Source organism: Amblyomma maculatum, chromosome 4 (genome assembly GCF_055883805.1).
Source record: "Amblyomma maculatum isolate TAMU_Amacu chromosome 4, ASM5588380v1, whole genome shotgun sequence".
Lineage (NCBI taxonomy): Eukaryota > Metazoa > Arthropoda > Arachnida > Ixodida > Ixodidae > Amblyomma > Amblyomma maculatum.
Window position 1 is genome coordinate 65,075,548 of NC_139347.1, and position 21,454 is coordinate 65,097,001.

The following is a 21,454-nucleotide window of genomic DNA, read 5'->3' on the forward strand; positions in this document are numbered from 1 at the left end:
CATTCTAGCTCACTTTAACTAAACTTCAACTTGTCAGGTGGATTGGATTGGCTCATTTCAGATTTTTTTGAGGATAGGTTCGGTTTCGTTCTTTTTGAGCTTGCTGCTTGCTGCGTCTATTCAGCTACTGATTAAAATTTCACCGAAGCATCATGATAGAAAAATGCTTAATGGTCATTTAACTTTTAATAAAAAATGTTTGATGGAAGAATTCAACGATGAAACATGCGGAAAATAAAAAAACTGTTTAATGGAAAAGCTTTCTAACGCATCGATTCGCTCTGGCATCATATAATGCAGACTAGACGGTATTACTGATTTATACGCAGTTCAGACGAGCACGACGACTACAAACTATATCATAGCTGTGTAAAAGCAAATCCAGTGGCGGACGTACGGCGGCTGTCCGCTGGGCGAACGGATTCGACCATCCGCTTTCGTACGTACGCCGGAATTCCGGCGGACGTCCTAAATCGGCCGCCGAGTTGCGGCCGAGTTCGGTTGTCCGTCGGACGTCAGTGGCCGTCTGGGCTGAGATCGTCTGATTTCGCCTTGTGAATAAATATTTATGAATGAATGAATGAATGAATGAATGAATGAATGAATGAATGAATGAATGAATGAATGAATCCGCAGTACCAGGGCCGCATATGCGCAAAGAATGCTGCAGACGTGTGACTAACTGGGCGAGAAGGAGCCTTACGTCAGACTTCAAAAAGCGTGACGTAACGACCTCTCCTTAATTCTTTCTTTCCTCCTTCTTGGTTATAAAAACTATGTGCTCCAATTTTCTCTTCCTTGTGCTATTCTCCATGTTGCCAAGTTCTGTCTAAGAACGCTGCACCAGAGGGCGCCACACCAGTACCAGCCATATACAGCCACGAGAAAATTTATTTTGGGAGATACACTCCAGGTACTGCAGTACCTGCAGTACTGTATCTGCATGTTTGAGATATAATTGTGAATTAAGTGCAATGGAAACATTGTTCAACATTTTATTACAAAGCCTGTTAGTGATGCTTTGGAAATGTAAATTTAAGGTCGTACGTCTGCAGGCCTACTGCAGACGTACGACGAACGCATATTTCGAATTAACTCTGATTGATTAAGGCAAGAGAACGTCATCCAATTCTGGTATCAGAAAACACTGACGGACGTAAAAAGTGATACGTGTGCATCAAACTTAAGCGAGCAATGTAACAGAGAGAGAGAAGCGGGATCTCATTTCGCGCTGAAAGTCCATTCAGTACTAGAAAAAAAGAATATTCTCATATAACTAGCCGATGTACGTCAAATTAAAGCTAAAATAATTAACACTGAAAACAAAATTGCAAAACATAATTTGCGACGAGGATGGGATTCGAACCCACGCGGGCAGAGCCCAATGGATTAGCAGTCCATCGCCTTAACCACTCGGCCACCTCGTCCGACGAAATTGGGATGATTTAAAACATAATATAATCCTGGGGAAAAGATCAGTGGCGCATTTTAAATGTTTGTCTAAATATATCTGCCTCCTAATCCCCTCCCTGTGGGAGGTCGCGCTAGCAGCTCTCGCGCAGTATTCCTGATATGCTCCCGAGGAGTTATACGGAAGCGTGTTATGCGCAAGCCTGGATGACCACCAGGTACTGGTGCACCGTGCACAGCTTTGTAAGCAAAAGCCATACGAGAACTTTGCTAAATGTGTTTGTCACAGAGACTCCCTGAGGCGCTGGTTTTTCACTACATTCATCACCAGCATAGTTCAATCAAGCACCAGTTCCGTTTCGGCACAATAAGTTTAAACATGCTGAACACGTGGAATGAATTGCTGCGGCGTTTTCTTGGTAGTCTCCGCGGTTCTTACCAGCGCCACGCGCAATCCGGACCGAGCTGTCTAAACGGATAGTGCCGCGAAATTAAAGCAATTGAAGGTTAAGATTATTCGTATCACTTTCGCTCACAGACAGGGTCATGTAGCTGTCAGTTGAACTCAAAGCGGGGCTTCTAATACAAAATCTTTTTAAAACCCGCTCGGAGGGAAGCTTTTTTTTTTTTTTTTTTTTGACATAGCATTGAAGGCCAATCTTTCACAATTCCATGAGCAGCTTGTAAGCTGCATGCAAGTGCGTCCAAAAGACACCGGACCTGCACTGTGGCTGTCCCGTTGTTTCAGAGTTTCAGCACTGTAGTTTTCGTGCATGGCTGAAATGGTGACCTGCTGCCAGCATTTGGGGGAAAGCAGAGTTTCAGGTGACGCCCCATTAGTACGAGGCATTGAAGCCCTCACCACACCAGACCTTGCTTTTTATACCAGCCTTAAATTTACATTTCCAAAGCATCACTAACAGGCTTTGTAATAAAATGTTGAACAATGTTTCCATTGCACTTAATTCACAATTATATCTCAAACATGCAGATACAGTGTGGATGATTTTTAATTATGCAGAAACAAAACGAGTGATGGTTTCAACTCTGCTTACCCTGAAGTCCACGCAAACCAGAAGTTGAACATTATGCACTTGACCCTAATATCAAGAAAACATTAAAGCCTACAAAAAAGTTGTGAACACATTTTATTACATTTCATTTAAATTCTATATACAATCACTCTGTACAACAAACTTTATTTCTCAAGCACTTTATACCCTTGTCACACGGGCACTTGTAAGGCCTTGAGAATTAAGGTTCTTTACTCCAAAGGCGGTTGACGCGCAGCTACACGGCAAAGTCGTGAGCCCTTTGCGATAAAGGCCCGTAGCGGGAAAGGTGGTCGTCAGCGGCCTTTAGCTTCGTAAAGGAGCAGCCCGAACCTGAACGCCGCGAAGCGGACTAAAAAAAAAGTAAACAGAGAAAGAAAAAAGTTTACACAAATATAATTTTAACATTATATTTAGGTCTAATTGACGCTACTTAAGGAAGGCCCACACGGAGCGATTTTCCCGCGGCAAACGTTGCGAACAGCCGCCTGACGGCCGTTCGCCGCGCTGATCAAGCCGGCTGCTGCTTCCGGCGATACAAAAAAACAAAAACGGGTGCTAAATTTTGTTGTTCCCATAAATGATGAGCCGAATGCCAAAACTGAGTCTTTCTTGACGGTCGCTAAGCCGTACCGGGTTGCTGTATGGAAGCGACAACTGCATTGCAAGCAAGTTTCTGTTCACAGCCGGCTGCCGCCGTAGCGGCGCGGCTGCTCCGGCCCGCTTGCACGCCACCTCCGCTAAAACGTGAAGCCGAAATTAATCATATTTTGCTTTTATTACTAGAGAATGAGACTGAGAGTTAGGCAGTTCTATGAGTAGATCATCCACTATAGCAAGAAGGAATTTCATAGCGCTGTTTCATGTGCCATCGGTGCGAAACATAACAGGCCTAGCGACGACTAGGGAGCAGCGCACGGCCAGAGCACTGTTGTTCGCCGCGCTAGCGGGCGGCACCGCTTTGGTAAGGTCGCGTCATAATGTGCTGTATGCATTGCGATTTTGCCTATTTTGATGATGCAGCCGAAGCGGTACCTTTTTCGACGTTTCGCTCAACAACACTCGCTCAAACCCTGCTGCAGAGCGACGCGCCTGCAGCATGTACATAGACCTTGCCTGCAGTACGCTGTTGCTGGCGGCGTCGGGCGTACTCGAAGCCTGTATACAAGCGGTATCGGGGGAAATTTAGGCGCTGTCTATTTTATGTGTTGCTCTTGAAATGTCATTTAGTGTGAAAAGTGCCTCGTTGAAGCGGACCAGATCGTGCGTTTTCTCACTCTGGCACCGACGCCGCCAGCTTTTCGCTGCATGTGGCACGGCGACGGGGCATCGGCGTTGCGCCACGCCTCATGAAGTTCGCAGAGAAAGTTCGCTCCATGTGGGTGGCCCTTTAGGCGTTAACTTTGCATTTCAGCGAAATTTAAGCATCTCGAGTGTTGATAGAAGAGTTCGAACGTTTCAACAGCCGCATCGACATACGATGTCACCTTGTTATGATTTCGCTCTTTGCTTTCACGTCTTGGGTCTCGTCACTCGTAGTTGTAACACACCCTATAAAGATTTCTTCAAAATTCGCACGAGCAAAGTATGCTTCGCACGCGAGCACGCGGAACCAGGCCGAACGACAAGTGCGCGTTTACCGTGGTCAGAATGGAAAGGAAAAAGGAAAACACTTATGTTAATAAACATACGCTTCATGCTTCAAACCTTCAGAATCTTCCTATATTAATAATTCGGTTACTTTTCCTAACATAAACAAGGACAGTCTTGTTCACTTATCATTCTAGATGAAAGATATCGTCTACTTCAATTTTGATAGCTTTTACTAGCGCCATTTCAAGCGCAGCGGTTGACAGCCATTGGGATTGGCATCCGACAGATGGCGCTCACAGAGAATGCCTATCATCATCCTCATCCATCTCCTTTGCACTTGCCGTGTAGCTGCGCCGCTTCTCCTTTTTAGTTTTGCTCCTTTAATGCAATAAAGCTCCTTTGCAGTAAACACCTTGGAGAAGTGCCGTATGACTGGGGTATTAAAATCAACTTAATGATGATGAAACATGCATCCATTCAGGTCATGGCAGTCTGATGAACAACAGAATTACACTATGAACAGTTTTGTAGTCACAAGTATTTGGTGCTCTTGCTGGCATGCAAACTCCTGTAGCACGCAACGTCGTCTTGAGTGGAACAACTGATTGTGTGAGCATACAGATCAGATCAACCGGCCTCGGCAATCCGCTGATCCACAAAAGCAGTACATAATGCGCTCAGGTACACTTCCAACATCATAGTTGTAATCCCAGGTGAGCTCCACACCAGCCCTGATGTACCTGCAGAAAAGAAGTATAAATAGGCATGGTTGCACCGCCAAGTAACTACATATACACAGGGTGTTCCATATTGAGAAGGGACATGCTAAATTCCGAAAGTGCAGAAAGATTGCGAGTTAATGACCACATCACATTCCTTGGGGATCGCAGTCTCTGGCACAGGAAACATTCTTCAATATACCAAGCAGAACTAAACGACATGCCAAAGCTCAGTTTGCAGCCAGGGATGATGCCCTGGCTGATGCATAAATGATGTCATAAACATTACAAAAATATTCAAACATGTGCTGAATAGGTGAAATCGCAGCTAGAAATGAAGGCTCAACTGAAAAAATGCTCAAGGCAACCTAATACAAACTTCAAAACTTTTCATCTTCAAGCAGAGAGCAGGCAATAACGTGCAATTTGTTTATAGTTTAAAGAGTGTACAAGCGACTCGGCCTGTGAGGGACGTCATAGTGAAGGTCTCTAGGTTCGATCTTAAATGTACATCAATATTGCGCAGTACACAAGTATCTTCCGCTTCACTTCCACTGAAACACGGCCACCACCGTCAGCATCAAACCCAGCTCTGCTGGCTCGGAAGTCGTGCGCCTCAACAACTTAGCTCCCGTAGTGGGGCAATAACGTGTAAATAATATTTGACGGTGATGGTGATGATGATGGTGATGGTGATGGTGGCCCACCCTTTATATCGGGTCGCCGGTTTAACTTCAAGAAGCTAAAGGCGTGGCCAAGAAGTAAAGAAAACACACAAAAAGTCACTGTAGCTGCGGCCGCGTCACAAGAATGTTGCTCCCTGCTGCTCGCCACCAAAACTCCAATCGTCTCTTTGTAGCTTCAATCGCATCCACCGAGGCTGCCTCTCCACTGGCAAGTCTAAAGCCGAGTGCTACAGGTAGTGACATCGTACAGGCGGGCGGAGAGATAGCTGGACACTCGAGTACCACGTGGTCCGTTGACTCCTCTGCCACCCCGAAGAGGGCACACACAGTCGTGAGGCCAACCAGACTCTCTCGCAGAAAATATCCACCCCCAGCCAAAGGGCTCTCCAAAGCAGAGGAAGTCAGATGGCGACGCCTACAGACAGGTACATATAACACACCAGCCCGTTTAAACACAATACATCCCGGGTTCTGCGACCCCAAATGCAAATATTGCGGGGAAAAGGCAGGCCTGCACCACATGGTGTGTACCTGCCCACAGAATCCTCCAGATGATCCGAATGCAGTGCCAACAATTGAGGGGTGGGAGGCTGCCCTATCCAGATCTGGATTAGAGGCCCAATGGGCACTCGTGACACGTGCGCGGGTAGCAGCGGCAGCTGCTGGAGTCCCGGACTAAGGACCCCACCTACACATCCCCCTCCCTTAAATATACTTAATAAAGTTTTTCACTCACTCACTCACATGAATTTCGCTCTCCACCTGCGTGTACGTAACGCAGAGGCCAGCAAACCACTACCGCGCGAGTTATCACACCACAGTTCCTTTCGGATGGTGTCCTTCTCCGCCCGGTATAGGTCCAATGACACTCTCTTCGAAAGTCTTCTTCCATTCCTCCGTCTCGACCAGCTGTACCTGGGTCCGGATCTTCTGCTGTGCTGTGTAGTCCAGCTCCGATGCTTTTGTGGCCAACGATACCGTCGGGAGCCGGTACCTCTGCCGAAGAGATCGTGTTCGGCGCGTCCATCTCGTCGCTCGGCTGGTGAAAATTGTGTGCACGAGTGTTTGACGGGCCACATTCGACTCGGGAAGACGGAACAGGCGGTTCTCGAACGCCGCCTTCGCCACTGCTTCCCGAGCTGTGAATGACGACCAACCTATGTCGCCCTGGATGGTTTCGATAGGGACGTGTTTGGGTAGCCCGAGTGCCATTCGGCCGGCGTCCCTCTGGCGCCTCTCCAAAAATTCTCTAGTACCCGCCGAGAGACAGAGTACGGCATTGGCGTAGGTCAGACCCAGGACCGCCACCATCTTCCAGAGTGCCCTTGTGACCTCGTAGCAGTTGTAGGTCCACAAGGCCCGTTGACCTAACATGCCTCTCGTGTGAGCGGCCTTCGCTCTGAGGAGCCTCTCATGTGCCGTTAGATAATCCGCTCCCGCACTCAGTTGGACGCCAAGGTACTTGGTCACGTTGGTTTGTGACACTGCATTGCCCTGGAGATCCCACACTCGATCAGGTTGATAGTTGTGAGGCCCCCACACCATAGCCACACACTTGGTTGACCTAAAACGCAGACCAAGCCGTCTCATCTCCACACCACAGATGTCCAGCAACCGCTGCAGCTCCTCGGGTGATCTTGCCAACAGTGCAAAATCGTCAGCGTATATTAAAGCAGGGATCCGGTGAACTACCAGCGCTACTTCCTCGCTGTGCTCCAAAGTGTAGCCACATCCCGACTCTGCCAGCTTCTGTGTCACCCCACTCACATACAGCATGAACAGCAGTGGGGAGAGCGGGCATCCTTGCTTGCAGGCCTTGGTGCAGCTCTATGGGAGCCGTCACCACATTGTTCCACTCCACCACTGCTGATGGAGCTGCATAAAAGGCCTGAAGGAGTTCGATGTCTTGCGCAGCCAGCCCCATTTCCTGCAGAATGGTCCACAGGAGGTCCCATTTCACACAGTCATACGCCTTCGCTATGTCCAGAAATGCCACATAAAGGGGTGAACTGTACTTTGTAGCCATTTCTATACACTGTGTGAGGACGAATAGATTGTCCTCTATCCGGAGACCGGGGCGGAAACCCATTTGCAGCTCGCCTAGGACTCCTTGCTTCTCTGCCCACCTCTGGAGCCTGGCCTTGATGACCTGCATTGCTACCCTGTACAGTACTGGGATGACAGCGATGGGTCTGTAGTTAGCCAGATCCCTCCTGTCCCCCGCACCCTTGTATAGCGGTTTCACCTTCACGGTCTTCCAGTCATCTGGAATGTCTGCGTCTGTCATTACCAGTTCCAGCAGGTCCCATAAGCGAGCCTGGACCAGAGGTCCAAAAGCCCTCACCAAGCTCATGGGCATCCCGTCACATCCTGTGGCTATTCCCGCAGCTACCCTCTTCATGGCTCGCTCCTTCTTCTTATCCGTTGGGGCTTGACGGAGCCCAGCCTCTCCTGTGTCTGCCAGTGTGCCCTTGAACAGAGGACACTGATCGTGTTCAGTGGGAGTTGCCATGCCCTGTGCCTGTAGGGGGGTCTGCAGCCATTCCTCCAACAAAGGAATGCAGTCGTCTCCGCGCAGTTTCTCTGCATCCGAGGCTCTCCATAGTGTCAGCTGGGTAGTGTTCTTTTGGCCCCTTTGGACATGCTGCCAAAACCGTTGAGGTGCCTGCTTACCAGCCTCTTTCAACATGCGCATGAACTGTGCATTGATCCTTCGTATCTTCTGTTGGACCAGTTTCGCAGCTTCTTGCTTCAATTCCCGATAAGACTCCCAAGCCTGTGCCACATCCTTCATCTCCCCATCTCTGATGGTCTGCCTGTGGAGCCTGCATGCTTCCCGTCTGCGTCTAATAGCTGCTGCCACTTCTGCATCCCACCATGGCTTTGCACTGAACCTGTCAATGCAGTGTTGCCCACAAAACTTGCTTGAAATGAATCCACGAAAACGGCAACCTCAGATGACCACATTTTCAAAATTGTTTCTCAGCACCCCACAGTGGTAAAATTTACAACCACTAGTGCATATTTCTCTAGTTTCTTGCTTTTCATACTAGGTGGAGACATCTGGTTGGTTATATTGTGCTTTTTGTTTATCACGTACAGCAATAAAAATGGAGCCATGTACAATAGAGGGTTTACAAAAGTACGTCTGGCAACCGTGAGCGGCACCCTGATCCCGCGCTGGCCGCCATATTTTGTTCGCTCCATCCGTTCGCTTCGTGTCCGTCCGTCAGCGCTCGCCGTTCTGTTTGCGCTTTTCACGTTTTAACCTAGTGTGCTGTGCTTGGACCTCTGTTCGGTCCCTGGCGGTTTCTGTTAGAGACGCCTAGAAGCGTATTTTGATAGCCGAGACGTTGCGGGGCCCACCGGCTGCGCTACCGAGCGCAGTTACAAATTGCTCTACGAGTCGTGCATGCCCCCCCCCCTCGGCAATCCGCAGCGTCATCCCTATCCAGGTACAGTATCCAGAATTGTGTAATGTGGATTTTTTTTGTCTGTGCGCCTTTGCTGTTTACTTAAATGCTTATGAGAGATCATCGCGAGTTTGCTTGGTTTGCGCAATCACCGCCGCTCATCCCACTGGAAGATACTTGGTTGATGAAATGAGCGAGGATGCATTTTATTTTATGATAAAAGGATCGTGCGTAATTTCACGTAAGTTGGACTGGCACTTAGCACTTTCCTTCCCATGCAGTCGACGCAGTAGTTTGCATGAGTAGTCTCAGAAATAATCGGGGGCTGCGTAAAAAAAAGTGCCATGTGTAAAGAAGACAAAGAACGGAAAATGCTGCGGCATCGCCATCACCATCGCTTGGCTCCGGCGCCCATCTCTCGTGCTGAAGCTGTGCCCTGCGGCTGGCAATTCGACCCTGCTCTGCCCGAATTACTGGCAGCGCTAGACGTTCGAACGAACTATTAAATCCACATCGCACTTGGTGGAGGTCAATCTGAGGTTCCCTGTACTCATCTCGCCCTGGAACTTCGCAGCAGAACGTTGACTACACCAATGACGGAGCCGACTTCATTGCACCTACCTCCGCCCGTCACCTGCACAGGTGCGATTCGTCAACGGGACCCCGCTACCTTCAGTGGAAGCAGCGATGACGACGTCGACGATTGGCTGACCACTTACGAACGGGTCAGCCGTCACAATAACTGGGACGACAACCGTAAGCTCACCAATGTCATCTTTTACTTGAGCGACGTCGCTAATCTGTGGTTTAGAAACCACGAGTCTGACTTTACTACCTGGGCGAGTTTCAAGACGAAATTTTCTGATGTCTTTGGCCGCCCCGCCGTCCGAAAACTCCGCGCGGAACAGCGTCTTCGGTCGCGACTGCAGCTACCCGGTGAAACGTTCACCAGTTACATTGAGGACATTGTTGATATGTGTCGTCGCGTTGACCCGACCATGACCGAGGCCGTTAAGATACGTCATGTCCTCATAGGAATTGATGACGGCGCTTTCAACATGCTCGTCGCCAAAGGCCCCACGACGGTCAAGGAAATCTACGACCTATGTCAAAGCTACGACGAACTCCGCAAGGAGCGTGTTTTGATTCGCCAGCCTCAAGCATCACTTGCTGGACTAGCCGCGGAGAGGGAGTCATCTAGCCTCTCTGAAAACATCAAGGCTTTTGTACGTCAGGAGGTCGCACGACAACTGTCCCTGCAGCCATATGTTAAGGAGTCGTCACCAACTGGCCTTGTTCCGGAGCTTCGCCGTGCAATCCAACAGCATGTATCTGAAGTCCTCCCTAATTCTGTTCCTCAATCACCTCCGGTCGCACCCTCAATGCCGTTCCCCACGCCCACAATTTCATCGTCCGGCGTTGCGCCACTGAGCTATGCTCCAGCATTCGCGCCGGCTCCTCCCCAGGTATTGCGTCGCTCATATGCCGAAGTTACTTCGAGTCCACCTCCTGAGCCAGCATATGCCTATGCTTCGCCCCCTATGCGTTCGGCACCAACAGCGTTTGCTCCCCCCTTGCGTCAGACACCATCTCCATGGCGCACTGCAGACAACAGGCCTATTTGCTACCACTGCGGCATCCCTGGGCACACTACACGCTACTGCCGGCGCCGAATAAATATGGCCTTTGCTGCGCGGCCTGCGCCACCTTATTTGGCCCCCCAATTCCCCGTCCCATCGGGTCATCCAACAGCATCCCCTGACCCTCCGGACTTCCTGCCTCGTCGTTCGCCATCACCACGTCGCCGCTCCATTTCGCCAATGCGCCGACGACCCGCTACTCAGCCGGAAAACTAACCGCCGCAGTTCGCGAGGCACGAACTGCGTATTCGACAGAATTTCAAAGTCCTCGTCTTAATCCCGCGAATGTTACTGCTGTCATCGTTGAAGGTGTTCATACTCTTGCGCTCGTCGACACCGGTGCCGCTGTATCAGTTATCAGCCAAAAACTCTGCCGCTCCCTCCGAAAAGTGACTACGCCTCTCGAGGGACTATCGCTTCGTACCGCATCCGCTCACAGTATACAGCCGACAGCTATCTGCACTGCTCGCGTCGTCATTGCTGCAGCCTTGTACATCATCGAATTCGTCGTTCTCCCCACATGTTCTCATGACGTCATTCTCGGCTGGGATTTCCTGTCCCAGCATCATGCTATCATTGACTGCGCCAGTCCTCAAGTAGAGCTCATTGAATCGAGTGATGCACCGTCTGATGCCCTGTTCCACGAGCCGTGTCCTCGTTTTGCGACCAAACTCCTCGTAGCTCATGATACAACCATCCCACCCGGAAGCGCTGTTCTGGTTCCCCTCACTGCCTCTTTTACCACCGCCGCGACAGTCCTCTTTGTGCCCTCTAACGTTGTCTGCCGCCGCCGCCACTTACCGCTGCCGTTTGCCGTCCTTGACATGAACAACGGCGCTAGCACACTTCTGGTAGCCAATCCTCTTGCGTCTCCCGCTATGTTGATCGAAGGGGAGTGCCTTGGCCGCATCGAGCCCGTGGACCTTCTGTTCGCCTTTGGTGATGTGTCATTCCCTGTTTGCCAAGTTGACGCCTTGACCCCAACTCGTGTGGCTTCCGATCCGCTACAGCGGGACCTTTTTGACCATTCTGTGGACAGCGCTCTAGAGCCGCGCCACCGCGAGCAACTTCTTGACCTTCTACACCAATTCCGCTCCTCCTTCGACATCCCGCAATCTTCCTTGGGCCGCACGACGACCATTTCCCACCTCATCGACACTGGCGCTCATCCACCTCTCCATCAGCGGCCGTATCGTGTGTCGCCGACTGAGCGCCGTGTTATTGCCCAACAAGTCGATGACATGCTCCAACGCGGAATAATTAGAGAATCCTGTAGCCCATGGTCGTCTCCTGTGGTCCTAGTTAAAAAGAAGGATGGCTCCATACGATTTTGTGTTGATTATCGCCGTCTCAACAAAATCACTCGTCGTGATGTGTACCCCCTCCCACGAATCGACGATGCCCTAGACTGCTTGCAAGGCGCAGAGTTCTTTTCCTCACTCGATTTACGCTCCGGGTATTGGCAGGTGCCCATGGCAGAGGCGGATCGTCCTAAGACCGCCTTTATTACTCCAGACGGACTATACGAATTTAATGTTATGCCATTCGGACTCTGTAACGCCCCAGCCACATTTGAAAGAATGATGGACACTGTACTGCGCGGCCTGAAATGGAACATCTGTTTATGCTACCTTGATGATATCGTCGTCTTTTCAACCGACTTCCCGACCCACCTGACTCGACTTCGCCAGGTCTTCACCTGCCTAACCCGCGCCGGTCTTCAACTGAACCTCAAAAAGTGCCGCTTTGGTGCCCGCCAGCTCACAATACTCGGACATGTTGTGTGTAAAGATGGAGTTCTGCCTGATCCTGAGAAGCTGCGCGCCGTCGCTGACTTTCCGAAACCGACCACTTTGAAACAACTGCGAAGCTTCGTGGGCCTCTGCTCGTACTTTCGTCGTTTTGTTCGGAATTTCGCAACCATCATAGCCCCCCTTACACAGCTCTTGAAAGGCACCCCTAACCTCTCCTCTTGGTCGCCAGCCTGCGATGATGCATTCGCGACACTGCGCAATGTTCTAACGTCACCGCCAATCCTTCGCCATTACGACCCTACTGCACCTACAGAACTTCACACCGATGCCAGTGGTGTCGGCCTCGGCGCCGTCCTCGCCCAGCGCAAGCCTGGCTTCTCCGAATACGTTGTCGCCTACGCCAGCCGTGCTCTCACCAAAGCCGAGTCCAACTACTCCGTTACCGAAAAGGAGTGCTTAGCAATCGTGTGGGCTGTAACGAAGTTCCGCCCTTACTTATACGGCCACTCCTTCGAGGTAGTTACAGATCATCACGCTCTCTGCTGGCTCGCGTCTCTCAAGGATCCGTCTGGCCGTCTCGGGCGCTGGGCTCTCAGGCTTCAGGAATACGACATCCGTGTAGTGTACCGCTCTGGCCGCAAGCACTCTGACGCCGACGCTCTTTCTCGGTCACCGGTGTGCTCGCCTAACTCATCGTCCCCTCCTCAAACACTCTTGTCAGCACTCACCATTGAGGATATGCCTTTCGAGCAACGACAAGATCCTTGGGTTTCTAACCTGCTAGATATCCTTGGCACTACTTCCGCGGCTACGCATCCTCGGGCACTCCGCCGACAGGCCTCCCATTTCGCCATTCGGGAAGGCCTTCTCTACCGAAGAAACTACAACTCAGACGGCAGAACGTGGCTTCTTGTCATTCCGCGCCACCTCCGCTCCGAGGTTTGTGCCCACCATCATAGTGACCCGCAAAGCGCTCATGCCGGCGTCCTCAAAACATATGATCGAATTCGTCAAAGGTACTACTGGCGGGGAATGTACAATTTCGTACGTCGCTACATTCGCTCTTGTACCGCCTGTCAACAACGCAAGATTTCTCGCCACCCTGCTGGCCCTCTTCAGCCTTTACCGTGTCCAGCTCGCCCGTTTGATCGCGTGGGAATCGACCTCTATGGTCCGCTACCATGCAGTGCCGCTGGTAATCGATGGGTCATCGTCGCCGTCGACCACCTGACCCGTTACGCCGAGACTGCTGCACTTCCCGCGGCGACAGCTCGAGAGGTAGCCCATTTTCTTCTGCACCACTTCATTCTTCGACACGGCGCCCCCCGCGAGCTACTGAGTGATAGAGGTCGTGTCTTTCTTTCCGAAGTAGTCCAAGAGCTCCTGTCGTCTTGTAAATCGATACATCGAGCTACAACTGCGTACCACCCGCAAACAAATGGCCTCACGGAGCGCTTCAACCGTACGCTTGGGGACATGCTCGCAATGTATGTTACATCTGAATCTGGAAGCTCGAACTGGGACCAAGTACTGCCATTCGTAACGTTCGCGTACAACACTGCCACCCAAGCAACAACTGGTTTTTCGCCCTTCTTCCTCTTATACGGCCGTGAACCATCATGTACTCTGGACACAATTTTGCCATACCATCCAGATGCCTCTGAGTACAGTGCTTTGTCAGACATTGTACAGAAGGCCGAGGAATGCCGTCAGCTAGCTCGCACGTTTACCTCCAACACTCAAGGCTATCGCAAAGATCAGCATGATACCGATACTCCTGCTCCCACGTTCCAGGCCGACAGCTTCGTTTGGCTATGCGTTCCTGCCACCAACAAACTAGACACCAAATACCACGGACCTTATCGCGTCTTGGAACGCACATCCCCTGTGAACTACGTCATCGAGCCAGTCACCCCTTCTTCCGACCACCGCCGTCGCGGCCGCGAGATTGTCCACGTTAGCCGCCTCAAGCCATATTACAACCCTCTGGTCGTCTCTTCTCCCTGAGTCGCCAGGATGGCGACTTCTTCACGTGGGGGAAATGTAAAGAAGACAAAGAACGGAAAATGCTGCGGCATCGCCATCACCATCGCTTGGCTCCGGCGCCCATCTCTCGTGCTGAAGCTGTGCCCTGCGGCTGGCAATTCGACCCTGCTCTGCCCGAATTACTGGCAGCGCTAGACGTTCGAACGAACTATTAAATCCACATCGCACATGGTAATTTGTGCTTCCAGTGATTGAATATTGATTGGTGTGCGATAGGCGATGACGAGGTAATAAAATCTTTGTAATTAATTGATCAATTGATGAAATAAAGAAACGAAAAAAAGTAAAAATGGGAAAGTAAAAGTTTAAAGGTGTCAGAATGAAAAACCAGTGCTTGGTGATGCTAAGGAAGAAAATTTAGAATGTGTAATTGATTAATTGAAATAATTGAAGAATGTGTTCAAAAGTGTCAAATTGCTCAGATGGAAAGCCGATTGTTGCTGACGCATGCGTATTGGTGTATAAAAATATAAAACGTCAAATAAAATAAAAATAAATAAAGAAATGATACAAATATAACATAGCATACATAACATAGAAATATAACATACATAACAACATATACCATACTACACTTGTGTGTATGTTACTTTTGATGAATTCATATTTCACTGCATTGTATTCTTTTCGCCCCTCCTGCTAGGGCCCAGTTAGGGCCTGCAGTATTTGGTAAATAAAATAGATAAATAAATAAAAGAGCTAAAATATAACACGCGAAGAAAAAATATCGTGTGTGTGTGTGTATGAGAGAGAGACACCATCGCGTTATACCTTTAACGGCGGAGCTTAAGTGACCCCCTAATTTTTCTATAACGATATGATATAATATAAATCTGATTTTATGAACACAGCCAGTTGCACAAAGCAAAAACACTTCGCAGTAATGTGAGTTGACTTTTCAAATTTCTTTTCGTTGCAGCCGAGTTCTTCCTCCCCCGAGTTCCTCGAAGCTTCCAATGTCAGCGCTTTCATATGAGATTACGGCTTCAAATGTTTACTTTCTGACAGAGAGAATAAACAAGAAATCGACATATTTAAAAATTTCAGTGAATTTCAGGTAGCTGTGAATTAACGAACCATCGGGTGACTCGAAAAAACACAAAAGTGAAGCGCACGCTTCGTTATTTTATCGGCCGCGCTGGCAGGTATAAAACCTGAGCTGCGCGCTCTGGACATGGACCGGTCAAAACAGGCTGTACGGGAGCATGTTACAACACGCTAGTGGGATGTCATCTTTTCCTGCTTTTCTAGACGCCGCGGGTTTGGCAGCCGCTTGCTTTTGCAGCGTGAAACACGCACCTCGGGCGCACTAGACAACCGTATTGCTCTCTGCACCAAGCACTACCATTTCGTACGACTGTGAAAAGTAGTTTCGGTAGTCATGCCCGCGTGTCTTAAATCAAATACACAATGGTAAATGTAACCTACGTACAAAATGTTTCAAAGAACGTATTTGCATTCGTTACACATGCATTGCTCCTTCTGCCGTGTCCTCCATCGCAGCATAAGTTTATCCTTCAAGTTCACAAGGCTCCATAGCGCGCAAAACAATTAACCTTGCTGTTTTAGGTGATAGCACATTCTGTGAGCTAGCTCCCAGTCAGAGGGACGTGCAGTAATGCTTTACATGATGCAAGTGACCCTTGTAAAGCCGATTAGGACTGCAAACGAACGGTCGCATACACGTATACCTTGATTCCGTGCGCGTCTATGACGGTGCGCTGGCTGCAGAAGGGCACGCAACAATACGCTGGCATCATTCCGAATAGAGCTTGGAGCTAACAGCGACTGCTGTGATGTTAAAAAATGAAACAATCGCTTGTGAGCACTCCAATGCACCTTGCGGTGCATGCACGGGTTCTACGAAGGCGCACGTTAACAGCGTACTCGATGGGACTGAGCAAAACATGGCCGCCGCGCACAGTTTTTGTTTCTTTCACTAGATGGCGCTAACTTTTGTAAAGCCTCTATTGATCCCACGCTTTTTTACAAATCTCGAAGTAAGTACACATAGTGTGGCCTGAATAACTATATAAATTAGAGCTTGTATGTGGAGATGTGCTGCTGTGCAAATGACACGGAGCATCAGGTCCTAATTGTGCTGTGGCTGAGCAATTATGATGGTGGTCACCCCAAGTGACCACCATGCCTGAAGAGTCTTGTGTGCATAATTTTGCTTTTTCTAGTAGAAACTTCTTCTTTTTCTTGCAGAAGACATTCCATCGGATCCTGACAGCTATACTGACGGTGATGTGTCCAGTGATAGCGATGACGAGTGGGAGCCGAGTACTACTACTAAAAGCCAGAGTACCAGCGCTACGAAGGAAGCATGTGTTCATACCGCGAGTGATTCATTGGACTCAAAGCAAAGAAGAAACGTCACGCACGCCAGGTACAGTCCCTATATGGAGCCAGAGCTACAAAGTATCTCCACCAATTTTTTTTTTATGTACCAAGCAGGTGTGCCTCACATCCAGGACCTTGAGGTGAATAATCCTTTCCATGTGTTTCGCATTTTGTGGACAGACTCGTTCACAGAATCACTAGCGTTTCTAACAAGCCTGTATGCCCAGCAACAAAAGCCATACCAGCCAACCACAGCAAAGGGGTTGCGCACCTTTTTAGGAATAAATCTTTTGATAGGCATCAAAAGAACCCCGAGTTACCGCGACCACTGGTTTAGCATTCCGGACCTTCATGACCCGTTCATATCTAACCTGATGACAGTGCATCGGTTTTAATAGTTGCTATCTCATCTACATTTGAATGACAATCTGCAGCCAAGCAAGGGAGATCCACATTTTGACAAGCTGTACAAAGTGTGACCACTTCTGGATGAACTGTCCACTATGTTTGCCGCCAGCTTTTCCGCAATTGACGAATAAATGATAAAATTCAAGGGAAAAAGCTCGCTCAAACAATACATGCCAAAAAAAGCCCGTGAAGCGTGGGTACAAAGTATGGATGTTGTGTGCCAGTAACGGGTACAACCTGAAATTTGAAATTTATACAGGAAAGTTAGAGAATGGTGTGCAACGCGAGTTAGGTGCCAGGGTTGTAAAATGCCTTCAAGAAAGTTGTACTGGCAGGCACCACTGTGTGTTTTTTGACAACTACCTCACCAGCTATCCGCTCCTAAAAGAGCTGAGAGATGCCACGATAAATGCCTGTAGAACGGTGAATGCTAACTGGAAACACTTGCCACTGATGCAGGTGGCTAAAACAATGGAAAGGGGTGACGCCGACTGTAATGTTAGTGATGACGGCTTGGCGTACATGAAGTGGAAGGACAAGAAAACCATACACCTGCTCTCCAACTACCACAACCCTGCACTTCAAACGCTCATCGACGGAAAAAACAAGGATGGAACTCTCACCAAGGTAGCTTGTCCAGATGCACCCAAGGACTACAATCGAAACATGAATTTTGTTGATAAATCTGACCACAGAAAAAGCCAGCATCAGACTGATCAGAAGTAAAAATGGAGGCATCAATTCTTTTTTTTTTTCATTTCCTTGACTGCTGCATTGTGAATGAAAATACAGTGAACTGGAAGGGGTTGAGAAAACAACGTTGAAAGATTTTAGAAGAGATAATCTACACGTTGACAGCAGAACCACAAGTCTCTTCCCTAAGAGGAAGACATTCGAGCAGCCGTGCAGTTGAAATAAAGAGGTGGAAGCCATAAATAGCTCCTGTTGCCCGGGCCACAGTTCAAGCACCAACGCAAGAGGTGTACGCCGAGGCGGTGCATGAAATGCAGCACAAAAGCAAATCCATCAAGAACGACACTGATGTGCAGTTCAGTTCCCTTGTGCAGTTCATGCAATGAAATTTGGTTTTCTTACACAAATTAACTTCTGTGCCTCAAAGAGTTAAAGTCAATCTTCACAGAAACTACTACCTGGATAGCTGCCAAATAGTGCTATGACCAAGATGGAGAAAAATGTACACCAAAAGCCACATTAGAATAAGTGCTAGCCTTTAATGATGGCGGTGAACTTTACACAACTACAATGGACAGTGATAGCATTAGTCTTCTTTTTTACTTAGAACAAGGAAAAAAAAAAACAAAGTTTAACCCATACAGTCATTTTCACAAATTAGATCATTCCAGAACACAAATGACTCCAGATAGGGGCGAACAACCCAGGCGAAAATCCCAGGGATCTAACTGGTATCAACTGGGAATTGTTCCTTAAACCATTTAGACGAGTTACGATTTTCGCCTGGGAATGTGTTTATGATACACATAATGTATTCAAATTAATTCACACCAGTCTCCGGTTACACTTTTTTTTCATGTCTTTGTAAAAAAAACCTGTTATTTCAGCATTTGATTTTGAACTGGGTGCAACATGTGAGCTGCAAGCAAAATCAAGTTTGTACAGTCACCGACTGATATTTCGGGTGGCCAAGTTTCTCGACCTGCCTGATTATTCGAACTCTGCCATGGCACCGTCGCATGCTCCATAGAGTCAATGTATAACACCAACTAAAATTTGGAACATTTGAAACTTTTCTCTCCGATTTTCTGGACTTTTTCTTTCGATCGCAGGTTAAAAGCCACGAAAGACTGCAACAACATCATTGCCATTTTTTTTCTGCAACCTCGAACCCGCGTTGCATGCATCCCGCATAACCGCTATACTCTCGATAGCAGGCACCACTAGGTACACACTCCCACGACATGCCCGTGACTCTGCTAGCAGTCAGTTGTCGGTCGAGCGTATGGTCAGCGGTGCTCTTCGCAATGGGGCGCATTGCTGTTCGTTTCAGCAACGCCAGGGTTAGCCGCTTCAGCAACAGATCCTGGTTTCATCATTTCATTGCCTGCTGCTACCTATGGCGCTGACGATGGAAAAGAAAGCTGCCATTATCAGGTAAGTGCAAAGCAGCCATGCGCAAGCAGGCGTCTCCAAGAAATTCGAAATCTCGAAGCAAACAATATTGGACTACCAAAGAAACAAGGTGAAGATTTTACAAACCGTCAAGAAATCTACCAGATCGCGACGCCAGGGTGAGCACCAAAAACTTGAAGAAACTCTTCTGATGTGGCTGAAAGCCATGATCACCAAACAGATGCCGGTGTCCGGTGAGAAAAAGGCAGACACCCTGGCACTAGAGATGAACATTGACGGTTGTAAATCTAGTGATGGCTGGGTCCGAAATTTTAAGAGAAACGACTTGAGCTTCAAGATGTGCAGTGAAAGTGCTACTATTGGCACGTCTGTTGTTGAAGGTTATCGACGTGGTAGACTGCAGTCATTGCTCCAGCAGTTCGCACCTGAAGACACATTTACCTGCAACGAAACTGGGCTTTTATGAAATGCTACCAGAACAAAAACCTTGCGTTAGCTGGGGATGCTTGCCACGGTGGCAAGCATAGTAAGGAACGGTTGACCATCCTAGATGGCAGCAACATGCTAGGCACTGAAAAACTTCAGATGCTCGTTGTAAAAAAATCAAGGAATCCAAGATGTGTCAAGGGAGCGCGTGTTCCACTGTTGTACGAAGCCAATAGGAAGGCTAGGATAACACAACAGCTTTTCTAAGATTACATTCGAAAGCTTCACAGGAAGTTCGAGGGCCACGGTCACATTCCTTGCCTGTAAACAACTGCGCTGCACATGGCCACATCAAGGACCTCAAAGCTATTCGGCTGGAGTTCTTGCCGCCAATTATGACATCACTGCTACAGCCAATGGACCAGGGAATTATCCAGACTCTGAAACAGCTCTATCGGTCACGCGTACAGAGTCGCTTGGTGCTATGCGTGGAAAGCGGCAAGACCTACAAGGTTGACTGCGTCTGCACTCTGCACGCTTTCAGACGCATGGAAGGCAGTGACCGAGAACACAATCAAGAATTGCTTCTGCCACGCAGGTTTCACTATTCAACATGAAATGCCGTCATCGTCCAAACAGCGACACTAGGCGAGCCTCAACAGACCCCCTTCATCTGCTGACCTCATTGAGTATTTGCGTACTGCAGGTGCCGTTGAAGTTGAAGTTGAAAGTTTATTTTTGAATCAAAAAACAACAGTTGACGATGGAGCAGTTTGCCAACGTTGCCAATGAGGTCGAGCTCTGTGCTGAACTTACTGTGCTGAAATAGTTCGCCAGGTGCTGGAAGATGGTGACTCGGGCTCTGACAGTGACAATGGCCAGTGACAATGGTCCTAACTAACTCTGAACTGACTTGAGCCCTCACGGTGCTTTCTGCTGTTTACAGCGAGAACGCCGCCCTCGCCGATGTGCAAACTAACCTACTAATACAGCAATGTAGCAGCTCTGAGAAACAAGACTGACAAGTGTTTCAAGTCACTCGGTAAATAAAGTGATGTTTTTAAGTGCAAATTTGTTTTTTCGGCCTGCCTGATTTTTCGAACGCAATTTCGGCCCCTTGAGAGTCTGAAAAATCAGCCGCCGACTGTATATAACTATTTCAGAAGAGCTTGCAAAAGAACTTATATGGCCTGACTTCACAAAGCATGTCCCTCGTTATTTACAAAGAGCTTCAAATAGGTCATAGATTCAAATCTCACTAGTTCTTCATAGTAGCAGTTTGTTTATTGCTTATCCTTCCCCAGTTAATAGTTCACACAACACCTGAAGCCCCATTATTAATGTATGTTGTGCCTAGTTATCCAACTACTATGAGAACCCCGTCGGGGTGGCACAGTGGTTATGGCGCTGAACTACTGTTCCCAAGGAGCGACGAAAAGTAAGGCGCCCATGTGCTGTGCAATGTCAGTCACGTTAAAGAACCGCAGGTGGTCGAAATTTCCACAGTCCTTCACTACGGCGTCTTTCATAGCCTGAGTCGCTTTGGAATGTTAAACCCCACAAACCAAACAAAACCACACCAACTACTAAGAAGAGGGACAATCATTTTCCTCAAAGCTCCATTATTCATCAAAAGTGACAGCTAGATGCAGTTCTTCCTTCCAATATGATAATGAGAGAAAACCACCACCCAGTTACTGACTAGACGGTATCCAACTGCAGTCTCTTCTCTTTTCATCGTAAGAATTAAAATTAGCACACCATGGTGAAACGGCACTAAGATGGGATGAACAGAAGGAACACAACACAGAGCTGACTGGCAACTGGTATTCCACCAGTTGCTAGTGAGCCA

General features: G+C 48.6%; 1 protein-coding gene and 1 non-coding gene across 9 annotated transcripts in view; both read right to left on the reverse strand.

The window, feature by feature from the left end:
• Nucleotides 1-1,345: 1,345 nt before the first annotated feature.
• Nucleotides 1,346-1,427, reverse strand: TRNAS-GCU (transfer RNA serine (anticodon GCU)). The gene has a single exon. It is a non-coding gene; the product is annotated as a tRNA-Ser (tRNA).
• A 3,077-nt stretch (nucleotides 1,428-4,504) lies between these two features.
• egg (SET domain bifurcated histone lysine methyltransferase eggless) overlaps nucleotides 4,505-21,454 on the reverse strand; it is a 159,562-nt gene continuing 142,612 nt past the window's right edge. For all 8 annotated transcript variants that reach the window (XM_084601773.1, XM_084601778.1, XM_084601772.1 and 5 more), the window contains one exon: nucleotides 4,505-4,795. In XM_084601773.1, the coding sequence (XP_084457899.1) occupies nucleotides 4,678-4,795 (118 nt within the window). In that variant the 3' untranslated portion in view covers nucleotides 4,505-4,677. The remainder of the gene's footprint in view (nucleotides 4,796-21,454) is intronic.